The sequence below is a fragment of the Sebastes umbrosus genome, chromosome 7 (assembly GCF_015220745.1).
Source record: "Sebastes umbrosus isolate fSebUmb1 chromosome 7, fSebUmb1.pri, whole genome shotgun sequence".
NCBI lineage: Eukaryota > Metazoa > Chordata > Actinopteri > Perciformes > Sebastidae > Sebastes > Sebastes umbrosus.
The window spans coordinates 1,104,356-1,123,907 of NC_051275.1; the positions used below are offsets into that span (position 1 = coordinate 1,104,356).

General features: G+C 41.1%; 1 protein-coding gene across 2 annotated transcripts in view; it reads left to right on the forward strand.

Annotated features, from left to right (window-relative positions):
• nectin3a (nectin cell adhesion molecule 3a) overlaps positions 1 to 19,552 on the forward strand; it is a 41,085-nt gene that overhangs the window by 7,893 nt on the left and 13,640 nt on the right. Inside the window, exon 2 of one of the 2 annotated variants that reach the window (XM_037774483.1) lies at positions 15,842 to 16,186. In XM_037774483.1, the coding sequence (XP_037630411.1) occupies positions 15,842 to 16,186 (345 nt within the window). The remainder of the gene's footprint in view (positions 1 to 15,841; positions 16,187 to 19,552) is intronic. The other variant, XM_037774482.1, reaches the window with a different exon arrangement.

Here is a 19,552-nt window from a genome sequence, read left to right on the forward strand (position 1 = left end):
ACTTTCCTGCATTTCAGTCGGGAACACACATCATTTGAAGCAGACAAAATTAATTGGATATGGGGCTAAGCGATATGGCCTAAAAATAATATTGCAATATTTTTAGGCAATATCGTGATATACGATATATATCATGATATTTTCAAATATCCACTAAGCACTTCATGAATGCTTGATTTAACCCTTTAATGCATACAATCACACCAATATGATGATTCTTGTAGTCCCTGCTGCACATGTCTGTATTATAACCTTCTTCTTTATATTCATTAGTGGTTTCTGTTAGAACTATTTTAATCTTGCATGTAAAAAGGGAGAAATCACAAGTTAAATTTAACAAAACAGTATTCACTTTAACCAAATAGTTATCTGGCAATACATGCTTTATATATTTTGATAAATACATAACACACAGTTTTTAGTGGCATGTAATAAGTGGAAAGTAACTTATTGTTATGTTTACCAGTAAGCTGTTATAACATTGCTGATAATAAAAAATATTATTTTCCCACTAGTGTAGAAAGACTCACCAATCGGGAGGTGTAGCCTGTGGCCAAAGGAGTCTGGTCCACTTCTTCAGGCTCACAGCTTTGGTTCTGTTAGCTGGACGTTCATGCCGGCGCGGTGGCTTAAAAACATTACATGACAGTTTGTAGTCGATGTTCGCGATATAGTCATTTTATACACCGCGCGGTCGACAAGCAACTATATTCGATGTATCGCCCACCCCTAATTGGATATGACACTGTGGGATTTCACCTAGAGTTTTTACTATTTTATCAGAACTCTCTAGGTTTCAGCACCCACCCTCTGCCCTCATTGTGTGTGAGATAGCATCAGACACCGAAACTGAGGGAAAGAAAGACATGTCCCCTGACTCAGAGTTCCCTGATTTGGCTTACTGAGCAGCCATCCTTGATGTAGATATATTGCAGTAATGGCTTGAACAGGATTTTGCACAACTGTATCCCTGCTGGTATTCAGCCAAATGATTTTATATTCCTCTGCCATCCCTGCTACACCCCCCATGTCCACATTACCTCCTATAGTTTACATGCTTCTGCTTTAGTTGCTGTTGCTCTCTTCATTTCCAAATAGACTGTAAAGCTTAATGATACCAAATAGACTGCAGGTTTTCTTCTGTTTAGTATTGATGAAGGAAGGTAGAATCTATATTGTCTTTTTCAACAGCTATGCAGCTCTGTCACACAAGTGTAGCATCATAGTTTACTGCTCACTGCTGACAAACACGATAGTTCAATGTGGTTGCTATATTTGCCTCTACTTGGATTGCGAAAAGGATCATAACAAAACAAGTGGCCAGTTCTATTTAGGACTTAAAAACAGTGTTAGAATATCATATTGCATGGATTGAATTGCATTTTAAAGAGAAAGGCATCACAGTTTAAAGGTTTACTTACTCTACAACCCAGAGCTGTTAGAGCGACATTAAATGGGGGTAATATTTCCTTTATGTACTAATAATATTTGTCTTTTACATCCAACTGAGCTTTGTATTATGGGAACACTGTCAAACCAGACATGTAACCTGAGTCCCAGAAAAAATACACTTGGATGTTGTCTTACTGGCTTTTTTTGATTCTCTAGGGACTTAACAGTGTGGGAGGGAGGTGTGTACTACATTGGAAAGATGGGTGTTGACAATGTTCCCCTTCGATTGAAGTCTAAACGAAGTTGTACAGGATGTAAGGGAATATAATGTCATCCTAGTCAGAGCAGTTGGCTAAGTGTTTTGCATTGGCATGTTGTCAAATACTGTACATGTATTTGTGTTTTTCTATGAGGTCACTATAGATGTGTTGTAGTCAGCAGGGATTTTTATCCCAACTGACCTAGGCACCTAAATCTCCTTGTTCTCACTGTTCAAAGTGGGTGGTAAGTGTAAATCAAGGGAAGCTTTTTAATCTGTTGCAGAAAGAGGGTGAAAGTATGTGTCGGGAAAAGTGGGTGTGCCGGGAAAATGAACTGCGTCTGACCAGGATAATGCTGCTGAAATGCCACACTGACCAAACTACTTACTGTTTTTATTGACCATCGGGTACACACAGTACAAAGGCAGATTTTTGTTGGACTGTTTTACTTCCTCTCTTGTTGTGATGTGGTGATTGCTGACGTACAGTGATGCTGATTGCTCAAGAAAGTCCAAAGCAGCGTACTCTATCAATGTATTTCTAGAGGCTACTGTACATTTTCCCATTTCCAGAGACTATATTGATGGAGGGAGCCACATCACTCCCAAAATAAAAACAAATAGAAAACCCCATTGAGTAAAACAAATTACTGAACACAAACTAGTTAAAAAAATACCTTCATCGTACAACAAAATATGTGACAACTGATATGGTGTAAGATCCATGTAAATTTGCTATTTGAGCAACACATGAAAACAGCAGTAGGCAGAATGTTTTTGGCATCATTGGGCAAAAATTCCATAATAACCTTTCAGCATATTGTAATTCAAGTGTTCTGAGAGAAAACTAGACTTCTGCTCCTCCTCATGGCTCTGTTTTCAGGCTTTAGAACATCTAGCCCGTGATGGGAGACTTTGACCAATCACAGGTAATTTCAGAGAGAGAGCGTTCCTATTGGCTGTTCAACAAAGGCAGCTGTCAATCACTCGCAAACTCCAATCAAACCGTCAAACCAGGAAGCGCTGATCAAATATGAATCAATATTCTGTTACTGTAATGCCTATTTCTTGCGTAAAATGTTTTCAGAAACATCTCATAGTGTACTGTTAAGCTGTAAAATGAGAAAGGAATAAGCAATGGGCCTTATAACAAATACTGATTTGCTGTGCTCCCTCTTTTCCTGTGGCAATTCAATGAATGGGCAGATAAAATTATCTATTAAACATAGAAAATAATTCCAATTTCAAGGCCCCATTAAAGGACATAAATAAAATGAGATGCAGGCTGGGCAGATCTAGCCCTCAAAACAAAGCGTGACCACTTGTTTTCTGTATCAACAAGAAGGGCTGTAAATATACATGTTTAATAGCACATGTTTGGCTGGACCGCAGAGGGCCAGCCCTATAAACACAAAAGTCTGTCACTGAGTGACTGACTGACTGACTGACTGAGTGATGAAGTTACAGGATTGGTCGGCCGACTGTTGGAGTTTCCTCATTGGTCGTTGCTCTTTCTAAATGAAAAGGCGGAGAACAGTTCTGTGTTTATGTTTTCTAGGAAGCGTGTCAGTGATTCAATGTATCATTACATAGTGCTGTTGTTGTACATGTGCTGTTGTTCATGTTCGTTTAAGTTACGTTATGTTGTGCTTCGTATTGTGTTACCGTGCATTCACACCAAGTGCGAAGCAAATTTTCACCTCTCTTTCCTCCATTTCCTTCATCAGCCATGGAAGAAATAATCACTGTTACTGCTTTGTACATGTTGTGGAAGTCACGGATATGTGGGAAAACCAAACGCCGTCGTGTCTGGGTTCATATCACCCGGCGGCGAGCTGTATTACATATAGTGCCATTGCACTGACTGTATCTAGCAAGCCACACGTTGCTACTTCGGTATGAACCCAAAATAAACAGACTGTGCTGGGATTTAATTGCAATAAACGGATCAAAATGATGCCAACAACAACTACATAATGATGCTGATTTGTAAAAAGACAGAATTCATGCTTTGTCGGGTCTGTCCGTTAGACGACACGCAAACAACTTTTAAAATGCTTGTTTTCTGAACAGAGTTCATATCGATCAATGCCAGGCTATGCTAACATTGTAGCTACTCCATTAACACTCAACATAACGCCATCTAGGCATAAATACGGCAGCGACGTTGTTGTAAACGGATCAAAAGGATGCCGAAATAACTACATAATGATTCTGATTAGTAAAAAGTCAGAATTCTTGCTTTGTCAGGTCTGTCCGCAAGACGACAAGCAAACAACTTTTAAAATGCTTGTTTTCTGAATGGAGTTTGGATCGATCAGTGCCAGACTATGCTAACATTGTAGCTGCTCCATTAACACTCCATCCTGGAATAAACACGGCAGCAACAACGTCAGTGATGACAGCGGGAGAATCTCTGATTAACTTTAGTGAAGTATGTATATATTGTTACACATCACTTACATGATGACTTTTGATACACATGCTTTAAACATTTCTTGACTTTTTTTATGCATAGCTTTACAATGTCGTCATTTGCTACTTCCAGTGGTGTAGTGGAGGGTGTACGCAGGAATATGGAGTATACCCACTTCTTTTTCTGGCGGTTTACAGTATATTCACGTATCAGCCAAAAAGCCATTGGAATATATTGGAGAGTTTACCCACTTCCTCCTCTGTAACCTACCCATCTCTACCCAGTACTTCACCCACCTTATCGACAACCACACTGGCCACTGCAGTATATTAAGAAAGACTTACTGGATTTAACATAATAGACACGACCACTGACTATTTGTGTAGCAATTTAGCCACAAAATTCACATACTGACCATATACGGTCCAGCCATATACTTGGTTTTGACCGAGTCTTGTTAAGTTAAGGTTGTTTGCTTTTAGTCTTACTGGATAGCAGTGTTGTTCACCGCCTACTATTGTTCTTTTGAGCTCTATCTCTGTTACACCAATACATATTACAAATCTCCGTACATTAATACTAGCCCAGTGTGTGCAGCCTACATGTGACAATCATTGACATTATGTAGATCCCTAAATAAAAAGGTTGTTGGCAGAAACAGGCGTCATATAAGAAATCTAAAATTGGACAATGATGGGAATCATTTTAAAGAAAAACAGACTAATTCCCTCTGGGGTCTCTGTGGCATGTGGGAAACTATGTTTCCATTATGTTGGATCGGCCTAATGAAAGTACAGTAGCCCATTTAGAGCCAGTGAAGGGCAGTGGAGTCTGTGATTAGTACAGAACCCATTCTCTCTTCTCAGCAAAGCTCCACCCAACAAGGGCCTGCCCTCATCTATTTCTATCCTAATGAATATAAATTGAGCTTGGTTTTATACGATTGTTTTCAAAGGACAGTGTGACTTGTAAACAATGTGTCTAAAAACAATGCAGATTGATAATATATTATATATATTAAATACAGTTTATTCTAGATTGATAATATCTTAAATCTAAGCTGGCTATATGCATGTGATTACTGTTAAGGAGACTGCTGTGAGGAAAATTATGTTTCTCTTCTTTTCACCCAGTTGTTTGGGAGCACAGTTGTGTGGGACACATCGCTGGTGTCTCTGCAGTGGGGATGGGAGCCCTCGGATGTACAGTAACTGCAGTGATTTAAAGTTGAGGAAATGCCAGTTTTGAATATATGAGGCCAACATACAAGTTATCTGTAATTATCACAGAGGCTAATGTGGAGGGTTGGACCTTGAATTACCCTTGGTAGCCTGTCTATGCTGTCTTTGTTTGGCTTGCTGGTAGATTTTCGTGGATGCTGTGAATAATTTACTGAAATCAATTAAACAGATACTAGGCCAACCATAAAACAGCACTTGTTCTTAAGTATAAAGGCTTCAGTTGTCTATGTGTGATGTCTGGCTAATTGTTTTATGAAGTAGATGTCTAAACATTCATTCATGGCTGTCAGCTTCTGAGACAAGATAAAGGTTTTTTGAGAACACTCAGCTATCTAAAAGAGGACAGCAGCAGTAAGGATGTACTTGATGAGCTAGCAGACCCTGACACAAACAACATTTCTACCACAGTGCAATTTTCAACACTACTGTGGTGTGATGGTGACTGCAGTGCAGTCTCTTTTAGCATTAACGTGTCAGGGATGTCATACACTTAAGCTCTAATTGAGAAAGGCTCTCATTATAGTTTCTCTCTTAAAAAAACCTCCAAAATGAAGTTACTTATTCACACAGCAGCTTGAAAAATGTCCTTCCTTGCTTTCTGGGACCATCTGTGACTTTTCCAATTGTCTATTCCAAAATTGTACATTTTGTCATACATTTTCTACTTGCATAGAAAAAATCACATAGCAGTCCGTCTGTGGGTCCATAGCACTGTGTTCACATACTGAAATACCTCAAACCCCCACAACAAACAATAACAGATCCCACACAATAAGGCAGGATGCTGTAGGAGTGTTAGTGTTGCCTTGATACACAGTGGCAGACATTGTCCTTCACAAGTTCTACAGCATAGCTGTAGTTGACTCTGATGAGAGGTTGTAACCTATCCTGACACTTTGTATGTCAACACTATTGATCTTTTTCTTATAAGCATGGATCTTTAATCAAATGTGACCTGGATGAGAAGGGCACAAGTCCACATTGCTATGGGGGAGCAATGAGAAAAGGGTTTTGAAGAGGACAATGACATGTGAAAGAGGCCCACCCGCCCCTTTTTAAAGGCCCGTCAGCCTGTGTTTGTCTCCATCATGAATTAGCCCACTGAAAAAGCCTCACACCCTCACAGGATACAATGCTAGGAAGGAAGGTGGTAGATTAGAGCTGGTGTTGGGACTAATGTTTTCTTCACTCTGTACAAATATTTCTTACGATAAAGACATGCTATAAAACAGGCAATGCACTAGTTGGCCTATCCTGCCTCTAACTGATTGAGACAGAGTTATCAGCCTCACAAAAATAAAGCAAAAATCTGGGGGCCTGTGTTAGGCATATAGGCATTATCCTTTTTTCTCCGGGTCACCTCTTTAGAGGGTAACAATAGCAAACAAATGGCTCCATTCTGCCTATTGACTTCTTGGAGTTGCCAGTGTTTAAAGGCACATACGACTCTCAGAGAATTATTTATTTATTAGCACTTATTTATGAAATTTGCCAAGCGCTATCGCAAATTCCCAACTGTTACATATTTTGTTAATTTTCCACAAATGTCCTACCTACAGCTGCTGCGCACAAGGAATGGTTAAAATGTTTTTTTTACTTTTTCCTGTCCAGTCAGAGAGCTTGGATTGGGTTGGGAACAGTTGCTGTTGTGGGCATTAGCCCATTGAGACATTATTGGATAATTGTTTTATGACTATAGCTAATAGTCATATATCAATCAATATTCATAGATTGTTTTGTGTGAGGTTGGCAGAGTTTGCCAATGCAGTTTTCAAATGCATGTCAATGAACATTTATTAAATGTGACTTTGAGAATCAGATGGAAGTTTAATAGTCAGCTAATGTTGCCGTTGGCCTATACTAGACTAAGGGACTTTAGTGCTTGGAATCAGTATGAATTACTGCACTCATTAAACAGTAATGAAACACTGCCCTTCAGCCTGTGTTCACCTCCTACTCACACTTGGAAATTACCGAAGCAGGGAAGAGGGTGAGGACTAGGCTAGGTCTGGTGCATCCCTGGTTGCTTGCTAACACCTTGGAGAGGAGAATGATAGAGGTAGCCAAACCCACCTTCCACCAGTTCTGGAGTTCAACTTCTTTTTTTAATAAGGGGCATATAAACATTTTACCCTCTTTCCCAAAAAACAGCAATTTGAGTTTGTATCTTCATTGCTGACATTTATACGTCGAAATGAACATTCTTCTCCTCAAAGTAACTGCTGAGATCTGACAACACAGTAACATTGCTAAAAGGTAGTTGAACAGGGATGATTATACGAGGTTAGCAGAACTTAGGTGGGAGCAGCTTCTTTCTAAACGAACCTTGAACTCGAACTTCAGATAAAACGAAGGCAAACAGTCATTGTGACCCAAACTGGGGATTATTTTACCAATGGTTATTGAATTAATGTTACCGTAATTATGATTCGGTGAGTTTGCTAACGGTAACGATAACGGTACCTAGCTAACGTTAGCTGGAACATTATTTCACAATGTATTATTAATATTAAGAATAATTAGTTGGCCATGAACTTAAAAAAAGAAAATACATTGCAAATGTTTATCTAAACTGTAAAATCGATCAAACTTAACATTAGCTAGTTAAGTCTACCTTTTTTCTTACTGCCACTATATCCTGACAGTGGTGCATGAGACAGATAATCCGTGAAAAAAATCATGTTCGTCTGCCTTCTCCTAGTGCTCATAATGGAATTTGCAAGATTTCACCGGGCCCGAACCAAGCTCCCAGGAAGTGCGCCGGGCTTTTGATGCAAATTTTACATTGTGGCCAAACGGTGGTCCTAAAACTTCCGTGTCTGTCACGGTATGCCGTTGGGCCCAACAATACTTTTTCCCATAGACTTACATTGGGAAAGAGATGTCTGGGGAATTTTTTTTGAGTAAATCAACTTCCCAGTAGGAACACTCTAATAGCCCTTATTTAAAAAATGAAGTTTTTAAAGTTGTAAAATTCACTAATAGCTGATCCAGAGTTATTTCCCTACCTCCATTCATGTGAATGAGACCCAGTCCGAGGCTGGGCTTGAGGGCTGGGAGGCGGGGTTAACGGAAACGCTACTGCGCCTTGTCTATGGGCCCAATGGATGCAGTAGATCACCGGATGATCCGGGTCATTTTATACTCGGAAGTCAAGCTTTTTTTGCTTTCTGAGCAACTGTCATAGGAATGAATGGAGCCCTGCCTCGAACGCTGTATCCAGTGCTCTTTATACATCCACGGCCCGAATGAAAGCAACCAATCAGAGCCGAGCAATCTCTGGGCAGCTGTCAATCACTGTTTGCGAAACTCACAAACTCCAATCAAACAGTCAAACTAGGCAACGCTGATCAAAAATTAATCAAGATTCTGTTACTGTAATGCCTATTTCTCTCCTCAGATGTTTTCCCAATCATCTTGTAGTGTACTGTTCAGCTGTAAAATGAGAAAGTTTGTGACCCGGTTGCCATGTTGAAAAGAATCAAGCCAAAACCAAGCACCGCCCAGCGGCCGGAGCACACTTTCTGGTTTTTGGTGGTCTGAACCACTGTCAAACTGTCATGTACTAATATCAGCTTGTGAAAATGATTGACCCAGCTTAGTTACATTTTTATGTCCTCACATAGTTCACACTGTTGTTCAAGTCTTTGCGTCCGTCCATCTCACTCCTGTACTTCCTCCAGATAACTGCCCTATTTCTTGCTTTGTGTCCTCCTCCTCGCCTCACTGTATTCATTTCTGAATGCTGAGCACTCAGAGTTTCCTGTTGCTTTAGTCCTAAACCACACTCCCTACTGCACAGATCTTGTGTCTGCATTCTTCTTCTGTGAGGTCTTCAGATCAGTCCCTCATGAGTGCTGTTTGACATGATCATATGCACAGAGTTTGTCTACATGAACATGATATATTGTCTATTTTGTTTCTGCATTTGAATGTTTCTGGCCTTGGATCCCTCGTGTCTCACACGGTTCTGACATGCACTGCAGGCTTCATTGTGAGGAACTCTAGCCATGAGACAGCCTCCTCCTTTGGGGAGGTCAGGGCTGAAGCTAGGTCAGGTCTGGGTAGGTGGAGATCTTGGCTCATCAAGTGGCCGACGTGGAATGTTTGAGCCGGTTGCCAGGCAAAGAGGAAGGTTTTGATTTAGCATTGCGTCTTTCGAGCAGCTTGTCGCAATTAGTGATGTCAGGAGGGAAAGAAACAAATATGAAGCATTTCTTCAAAGTGCAGGCATATCCTTCCCATGAGTTCATTCTTTCCTTTGGTTTCTCAAGGAAAAAGGGGGCAAAAGTGCAGCCTATTTCTCTTCAGTCATACTAGGTTTTGCAGGCCGGGGTGGTTCTTCCTGTTCTCCGGTGCAGGGTGTCACACTTTGAGTTAATGAAATGGGTCAGTGACAAAGCATAGAGATGGCCACGAAAATATAGTTTTAGTGTTTATCCTATTAAAATTCGGAACCTTATTTATTTACTGGATAAGATGGATAAGCAGTAATGAAACTAGTGACAGTCCTGAGCTGTGGCTCCACTCTGCAGCAGTACACCTATTTCCTTGATGAAACCATATGACAGCTTTGTTTAACGCACTGCTTACATTTCATTTGCCTGCAGTATTTTAGATGATATTTCATGGAGCTCTAGTTCTACGAGCTCTGGCTGTGTTCTTCATAGTCTCAGCTAGCAGTGCCAAGTTTCCCCACTCTCCTCCTGGCTGTAGGTATCCCATGCAGAGGCCATCTGTCTCCCCTCCCATAATGGTAAGGGTGGAGTCCTCTTTAAGCACTTCCCCCCTTTCTCTCCCTCCTTTCCTACTTACTCCCTAATGCTTACTGTAAAACAAACAGAACATAGCATGGATGGAGTCTAGTTTCTCCGTATGCTTTGACAGGCCTGAAAGCTGACACACCGAGATAGACAAACTATGTTCGGTAGCAGTTGGAGTGTCGTGTCAGGTAGCTGCAGTATGTAGAGCATGTTATGGAGAAGCCTGGTCCGAGACACGTGTCTGCATGCATCAACACAATGTCACGCATGCCAAGCATGTTGGTTTACCACTCAGACAACCAGTGCTGCAGGACGACTTTTATCAGCATGATCGCTATATTCTTGTACCAGTTAAACATATATATTTGAAAATATTTATCTCACTGTCAAGTTTTTATCATATACGGTATATGTTTATTATATATTTCCAAGCAAAACAGCCGGGCTGCACTAGTAAGGTGACAACAAACAGCTGTTGTGTCAGCTCAGATGACAGTGGGGTGCAGAATGCAAAACCCACATGGCTCTGACCCTGATTCCTCCCCACACCAGTGCACCCAGAGGACTCCGGGAGACGCAATGCAAACACAGGTTAACACGTGCACTGCTAAGCACATTATAGCACTCTGGGCTTTCTTTTAGACCAGGTCATAATTCAAAGGTGGGAGAAAGATGTGAATGGATCCCTAAATGATCTTGGAGAAATGGAATAATAATCCAAAGTGTCTCTCCAAGTGAATGACAAATAAGGAAGAGTTAAATACTTTAGTTTAATAGGTTAAGAGCCTAAATACAGTGCCGAACTGTGCCAGATTAGTTTACACAGTAAGGCAAGAAACCCAATGGAAATATTTAGAACATGTGGGTCAGCAGAGAAAACAACAAACAGGAAAGCCCAAGTCTTCTAGCACAGCATGGCCCTTCACAACACAATGCAACATACATTTAGGACTTAGCAGCCATTCAAACAAAATGCCTGACTCTTACACACATGGGGAGGGACACACATTTGGAAGAGAGAAACTGTGTGTGTGTGTGTGTGTGTGTGTGTGTGTGTGTGTGTGTAATCACTGAAATTACAGGGGACGTAATGGAGCACGGGGAGCCTCAGCCTCCTTTGGCTATATTCCTCACAAACCAAGATAGCATTGCTGCGGCTTACCACTCAAATGTATGCCAAAGACTCAAAATACCAGCCAGTGGACCACTTTTATAAGCTTTACTCCATACACATCCGAGACTACGTACAAAGTGGAAATTTATGGTTCCCGAATATAGCTTACTCAGACTGCAACTGTGTGGAGAAAACTGAGGGGTACTAGTTGAATATTTTGAATGATATCAACTTTTTATATTTTATCTGTAAAACAAACATTTTTAAAAGGTCTATTGTGGATCTACTCCACAATTCATTTTTGAGTTTGTATAGCCTCTTAGAAACATGTATGCTTAAACATTAGTATCACTGGGCCTCATGCAGCAACAGTCTTAAATGTCTTAACTCTCTCTATTTTCTTGTACAGTAATTTAATAATAATAAAAGTCAACTCCAGATGCACCAAACGTTCTTAACCATCCAAATGTGCTCTTACTCAGGTGTGCTGAATGATGAATCCCACTTGATCATAAATTGGAGGCGTGTGGCTGACTGTTTATTATTATCATAGGTACAGTAACACCCCGAAACACTATATAAGGGCCAGCAGGGTCCCAAATGAACAAGCGCCAAACGCGGGAAGATTTTCCATTTCTCTGAAGGCTATCTGCCACACTGGAGGGTCAATGTGTGTACCAAAATAGTCATGTAATAAAAAACTATGCTTGGTTACACTACTGCGTTTTGGTGTAGTTTCCGGGTGCGCTGCTTCTGTCCTGTGCTCTCTGTGTCGGAGTTTGCCATCCACACACACCCACTGTGTGCTTAACGTCAGCGAATGTGCGGTTGAGAGAGAGAGAGTGTATGAAGTTAGTAGTAATGTTCTAGCTGAGATTGAAGCAGTCCAGTGTGTTTACAGTGAATAAATGTTACAACTCCTCAGACCCATGCCAAGTTCCAGTGTCTTGCTCGCCACCTGCTGATTGAAGTGAAGGGTTAGCCCCGAAGCTAGCCACAACAACGGCCCAGGCTCACTTAAGGTGGACTGACCTTTAAGGTGAACCAGCTATTCTCATTTTAGTGACAAACTGCTCCTTCGAGTTTTGCCCAGCTTTTTTACACATATACAGTGGAGGAAATAAGTATTTGATCCCTTGCCGATTTTGTAAGTTTGCCCACTTACAAAGAAAAGAACGGTCTATAATTTTAATGGTAGGTTTATTTTAACAGTGAGAGACAGAATATTAAAAAAAAATCCAGAAAATCACATCATATAAAAGTTATAAATTGATTTGCATTTGATTGTGGGAAATAAGTATTTGATCCCCTAGCAAAACATGACTCAGTACTTGGTGGAGAAACGTTGTTGGCAAGCACAGAGGTCAGACGTTTCTTGCAGTTAGTCACCAGGTTTGTGAACATCTCAGGATGGATTTTGCTCCACTCCTCTTTGCAGATCATCTCCAAATCCTTAAGGTTTCGAGGCTGTCGCTTGGCAACTCGAAGCTTCAGCTTCCTCAACAGATTTTCTATGGAATTAAGGTCCGGAGAATGGCCACGCCACTCCATGACCTTAATGTGCTTCTTCTTGAGCCACTCCTTTGTTGCCTGGGCCGTATGTTTTGGGTCATTATCGTGCTGGAAGACCCATCCACGTCCCATTTTCAGTGTCCTGGCTGAGGGAAGGAGGTTGTCGTCCAACATTTCACGGTACATGGCACCATCCATCCTCCCTTCGATGCGGTGAAGTCGTCCTGTCCCCTTAGCAGAGAAACACCTCCAAAACATAATGTTTCCACCTCCATGCTTGACGGTGGGGATGGTGTTCCTGGGGTTATAGTCAGCATTTCTCTTCCTCCAAACACGGCGAGTCGAGTTGATGCCAAAGAGCTTGATTTTGGTCTCATCTGACCACATCACCTTCTCCCAAGCCTTCTCTGAATCATTCAGGTGTTCATTGGCAAACAGACGGGCCTGTACATGTTCCTTCTTGAGCAGGGGTACATTGTGGGCGCTGCAGGATTTTAATCCATTACGGCGTAGTGTGTTACCAATGGTTTTCTTGGTGATTGTGGTCCCAGCTGTCTTGAGATCATTAAGAAGTTCCTCCCGTGTATTTCTGGGCTGATCCCTCACCTTTCTCATGATCATCGATACCCCACGAGACGAGATCTTGCGTGGAGCCCCAGACCGAGGGCGATTGATGGTCATTTTGTGTTTCTTCCATTTCTGAATAATGGCACCAACAGTTGTCTCCTTCTCACCAAGCTGCTTGCTGATGGTCTTGTAGCCCATTCCAGTCTTGTGCATGTCTACAATCTTGTCCCTGACGTCCTTAGACAGCCCTTTAGTCTTGTCCATGGTGGAGAGGTTGGAATCTGATTGTGGATAGGTGTCTTTTATACAGGTAATGAGTTGAGACAGTTGTCTTTTATACAGGTCACGAGTTGAGATTCGGAGTACTTTCTTAAAGCGAGAGGACTAATCTAACCGGTCTGTGGGGGCCAGAATTCTTGCTGGTTGCTATGGGATCAAATACTTATTTCCCACAATAAAATACAAATCAATTTATAACTTTTATATGATGTGATTTTCTGGATTTTTTTTTATATTCTGTCTCTCACTGTTAAAATAAACCTACCATTAAAATTATAGACCGTTCTTTTCTTTGTAAGTGGGCAAACTTACAAAATCGGCAAGGGATCAAATACTTATTTCCTCCACTGTACCTTAATATACCGTGTAGTAAATGTTGAAATGTCTGGAAGGTATGAAAAAATTGATACCGCCCAAGCCAATTATCAGGTTTGAACTGATTAACCATTGATCAATAGATTTCAATTATTTTGCTTCAAATATTGCTCTGGCCTCTTTTCTATGTTTGTATTCAACATAATACCTTGTTATCTCAATGAAATGTACTGACACAAATGTATATGTGACACAAAAAGGCAATTTATTATTTTGGCCGTTAAAACAATATGCTTGGCCGGTGGGTTTTTTAATCTACCAGTCCCCTTGGCCGGTGAGTCAAAAAGTTCATTTCAGACACTGAGGGCAGGTGTTGTGCCGTGTGCAAATACTCTGGCACATGCCCAAGAATTGGAGAGTTGCCACCAAAAAAGGTCTGTTAGAAGAAGAAGTTCAGTAGTAGTGAAATGGAGGTACTGTTTAATAAACTTAAACAAAGGAAACATGATTTCCAGAGGGTCAGTACTGGCGTTACAGGAGAATTGGACCAATAGTATGTATTTAGCCCACAAATTGAATTATCCAATAACAATAACTACCCTAAAACGTAATAATCTAAATTTGATTATATGATATTCATGCGTTTTTTTATGTCCCTCAAGTTTAAATCTTATGTTTCCTTGCATTGGACAAACAGTTTGTGGACTGTGATGTTGTTTTTCTTGTTTCTGTAAGAGTGCTCTCGACCACTTGTAAAACTTACTTTTACCTAAGAGAAGTGCAAAAATAAGAAAACATTGGTGAATCCCAGAAATCAGTTGGTACTAATAAAATAAGAACACATTTTGGATACAAACAAAAATAAGAGGAAATTTAAATTTGTTCTTATATCGCTTCCTGCAGAGGCCCCATGACTCGTATGTGTGATTCTACTCATAAAAAACACTGAGCCTGGGATGGAGGTTTTTCCGATTCAGGGCTGTAGCCATAACCTGTAATTTAGGATTTATTTCAGGTTAGGTTTGCAAGATACTGCATTCATTCCCACTGAGTTGGTTGTTTTTGTTTTCTGTTGCAAACCCAGATGGACGTCTATCAACTGTGACATGCAGATGACTGTCCGTACAGCACGTCATGAACACTGAATCACACTCTTCACTTTCTTCATTTCTTAAAGTTCAAAGTGTGATTTTGTTTTTGTTGCTGTGACCACTCCGGTATTAACAAATGCTCATCTTGTCTTGACTTGCATTCAGGAATTACAGCATTCATATGGCCATTAATGTTCAAAACCAAGTTTACATGTTGCATTACTTTACTTTAAAATAACTCTAATTAAAAAAAACTGTGGTTGGCTTCAAGTCAAATTAAGGGCCTCGTAAAAAGAGGGCATACATCCATAAAATTGCTTGTTTTGTTTCATCTCCTCTACTGATTTTTTTTCTTTCCTGCTTAAAAGGTGCTCTGACAATTAGCAAAGGGACAGTCTGAGTGTCCTGCGGTGAAAGTGTGTTGCTTATTAAGAGGGAAAGCAAAGCACTCAGAGTAACCCAGATGAAGTCTGCTCCTTTTTTTTACCCGCAGGAAAACATATCTGAACCAAAGAATGGCTGTTAGTGTGACTATGGGAAGGTTATGTTGGTGATGAGTGACGGGAATGAATGCATGATATAGTGTACTGCATCTTGTAGAAAGCTAATCAAGAATGTCATTTTAATCTGAGCCTCCCTGCTGGCACGTCCCAGCTACTTTGAATTCTAATCTCTCTTATTGCTGTCACAGTGGACGAGGAGAAACTTACTGTTTGACAAATTGGATCTAGATTTGGATTCACCGCTACACACCGGAGAACAAAAACTGCAATCTCTGAATCCAATGAAGTGACAGTGTCATGGGAAATGCATTTCTACTATTTAATTAAAGCTGCAACAATGATGTGTTGCTGTTGTTTATCACAATCCCATCTCTATCCTGTTCTCTCAGCAGGTGTGAGCGGTAACCAGGTGGTTGTTCCTGAGAAAGTGAATGCCGTGCTGGGGAAGAACATCACACTGGGCTGCAGAATAGAGGTGGGCTCCAACCTCACACAGAGCTCCTGGGAACGTCGTCTTCCTTCAGGCACCATTACCTTGGCAGTGTTCAACCCCGAGTTTGGAACCTCCATCTCTCCAGACTACGTCAAGCGCGTCTCGTTTGTTTCCCCCTCCGTACGAGACGCTACCATTACCATTGAAGGAGCTGGATTTGCAGATATCGGGTCCTACACCTGCAAAGTGGTAACCTTTCCTCTGGGCAATACACAAGCATCAACCTATGTTAATGTATTAGGTAAAGTATAGCTCTGTCACTTCCTTTTGTCATTGTATTGAGTGCTTCCTAATGCTGTTCTTTAATCTCACTTTTCAAAGCAGGAAACTGTTGGTTGTGATTAAGCAAAGCTTAGGTGACTACTAAGTGTTTGCCCTGAAGGAACAAACTACTCCCTGAAGCTACCTAGCTTTTGAAATGACTGCCTGGACACAGGCCATGTAAATGTAAATCCCTAAAGGGATCTGCAGCTGTTTAGAAGCTGCTGTGGTGTGGTCCCTCTCAGCTCACTCACCACAGTGTCACTCACGGTGGAAAAACTGCTACGTCAGGTTTAAATTAATTTCTCCATAAGGTCCGCCACAAGGCCACTTACATACAAATCACAAAGTATTAATACTTGTATGGAATATACAGACTCTCTCCTCAAGTAGCAACCATGTCAACAAAGTGCAGAGAGTTCAAACAGTCCCAACTTGATGCAACTAGTTGCATGCAACAACAAGTTAATTGCAGGGTGTGATGCTGCGCGACTCTCGTGACATTCACTTGCATTTAACCGCGCTGCATGAAAAATTCATATGCTTCATATGTGGCAATGGTCTTAACACTACAATGTGCAGCTATATCCCTCCATGTAGTGCATATTGTTAGTTCTGCCCTCTTTACCCTCTGTCACTAATTATGAAATCATACCTCAGGCTGAGTAATTGGCATTTGTGAAGATCTCACAGGCGTTGAAGAAGTAGATGACAAACTTGGCAATCCATGTAAGAAATGTATAATAAAAGATACTATACTTTGGGTATCTGCATATTTGGCAACTCCATCATTTCTGTAGTTGCTTTTCCTTGATAAGCCCAACAAAAACACACAGTTTATAATACATACCAAAATAATCAATAATAAATCTACAACACTGCATCAAACACACACTGTACCAATATTCATGTATTTATTGCTACTTATAATGAATGTGATACATTATAAATGGGGATTCTCTTTCTCATTTTCCTTTTTTTTCTCAAAGTATTGCGTACAAACACTCTACTGTCTGTGCACTGGTGTTATGTATAATCTACGCCGGCTGTCTAGGCACATCCAGTAAGCCCCTCTCTGAGGGGCATGAACGTTGAACTTTCTCTGTGGTCAGCAGCGTATGTTTCAAGCCCTAAATTGGTGGTTGGATTGCACTCAGGCAGCGCTGAGAGTAGGAGATTGCACTGTAGGCAGTAGTTTCATGTCTCCCTCCAGAGACTGAAGGAGACTCTGATGACTAATGAGTGGTACATTAAGTGCTGCTGTGACAGCCACAGTGTCTGGGACCTCACAGAGTTCAACTCCACCTTGCTCTCTGAGCTTCTCAGGCACGTTGCTTTTTTTTTTTTTTAGCACAAACACATACATGCACACCCATACACAAATACATGCTAAGGCCTTCTTTCCAATTCAGATGTAATTAGGGTGTGATTATGGTGTTATATGTTCTTGGCAATTAGATGCATGTCATGTGGGCATAGGGTACTTTTTCCTAAAGGGCACACTCAGACATCACAGTTACAAGACCTAAACCCAGCAGATTCAAGTTCCCAACATTAACTTCTTTAACTCTGCCTTGTTTTGGGTTGACTTATACCTTTTTCTCAAGTGTTTTGAGAAAGGAAACACGTAAGCATATGGACAATATACGGTTGAACATATTGTTCTAATTGACAGAATATTGGTTGTTATGGTGTGCATTGTGTTTGCTTCAGTTTGAACTATTCAACTTGAAGTGCCAAGTTGTGATTCATGTTTATACTGTGAGGTTTAGGACGGAGCACTTGACTTCATTTTCATTCTTTTCAAATGAACTAAAGTGAAGTGATTAAAAGGCTCAAACCCATGAATAATAGACCTAAGTCACGACACACATCATAATGATTAACAGGTGCAGTGGACATTGACTTCAATTCAGAAGTTACACACTTGATACAAACCTTGTCTTGTACTTAATCATGAGACACTCAACACGCTATTTGTTTTGGCTCAATGCTTTCTCGCTTTCCTTTTCATCCTTCTGTCTACAGCTTCTCATAGAAAAGGCCCAAGCATTTAAGGAACAGTTCAACAGGAAGTGTGCTACAGTACGTGAGCCAAAAGTCCCCACCAGTAAGCAATAGGAAGGAACCAGAGGAGGAAAATGTGACACATTAAGTGAATGAATTAGAATGACCCTTTGTTTGAAAGTGCTGACAGGTGAATTGGAAATCTAATGAACAACAATTGAGTTTTTTAAATACAAAAGATGTAGGCTACACATACTAAGTTGGCGAGGCAGATTTTATTGATAGTGGGGCTGTCAATCGATTAGAATATTTAATATAATTAATATTTATCGCAGTTAATCGCATGATTGTCTGTAGTTAATCATGATTAATCGCACATTTTTATCTGTTCAAATTGTACCTTAAAGGGACTGTTTATAAGAATCAGAAATGCTTGTTAACAGCGACACCTGTGGCCGTTAAGTCAACGAAAGTCAGCGTCGGGCTCACGCTTGTGCTCGCTCTACATGAATGAGCATCGCTCAAAACAGTGAGGAGACACACGTCAGCTAAAAGCACAATATCACTCTATAGTTCAGCTGCTTGGCAGTAATGTTAGCTGACCAGACCAAGGTCTCTCCATGAATCAATGCTGATCCTAGTGTTGGCTTTTCCCGCCTCAGCCTCCCGACCGCGGCCGGAGGGAACGGGGGAGACGCCGGAGTTTTGGTCGGAGACGATAACGTTTCTCTCTGCGGAGCCCCGTCACTTCACAAGACACGGGAAACCTCTGTTGGTCTGGAGGAGCTGCAGCAGTTATTTCTGCACAAACGTCCACTGAACATTCACTAGATATTCTCAGAGCTAAACTAACTCTTCTGCAGTGTGAAGTGTGCGCGCATGCACGTGAGGTGGAGCGAGCTGAGTGAAGGAGAGCAGGTAGAGGAGCAGAGGAGCAGAGTACAGCAGAGACTCCGGTCCTGGAGACCAAAGCTACGGTCTCCCCCGCGTCCTCCGACCGCGGCCAACACTGTTTAACAGACGGGCTTCACTAGATACAACCAAGAGGTTTTGGTGCTCCACTGTAGTTTGTGTTGGAGTCTGAGTCTGAACAGCGTAGCAACACGCGAGCGCGCATATGCGAGCGCGCATATGCGAACGGTTATTTATACGTGTAAGAAGTTACAAACAGTCCCTTTAAAGGGAGATTTGTCAAGTATTTAATACTCTTATCAACATGGGAGTGGGCAAATGTATGTATATATTTATTATTGTAAATCAATGAACAACACAAAACAATGACAGATATTGTCCAGAAACCCTCACAGGTACTGCATTTAGCATAAAACAATATGCTCAA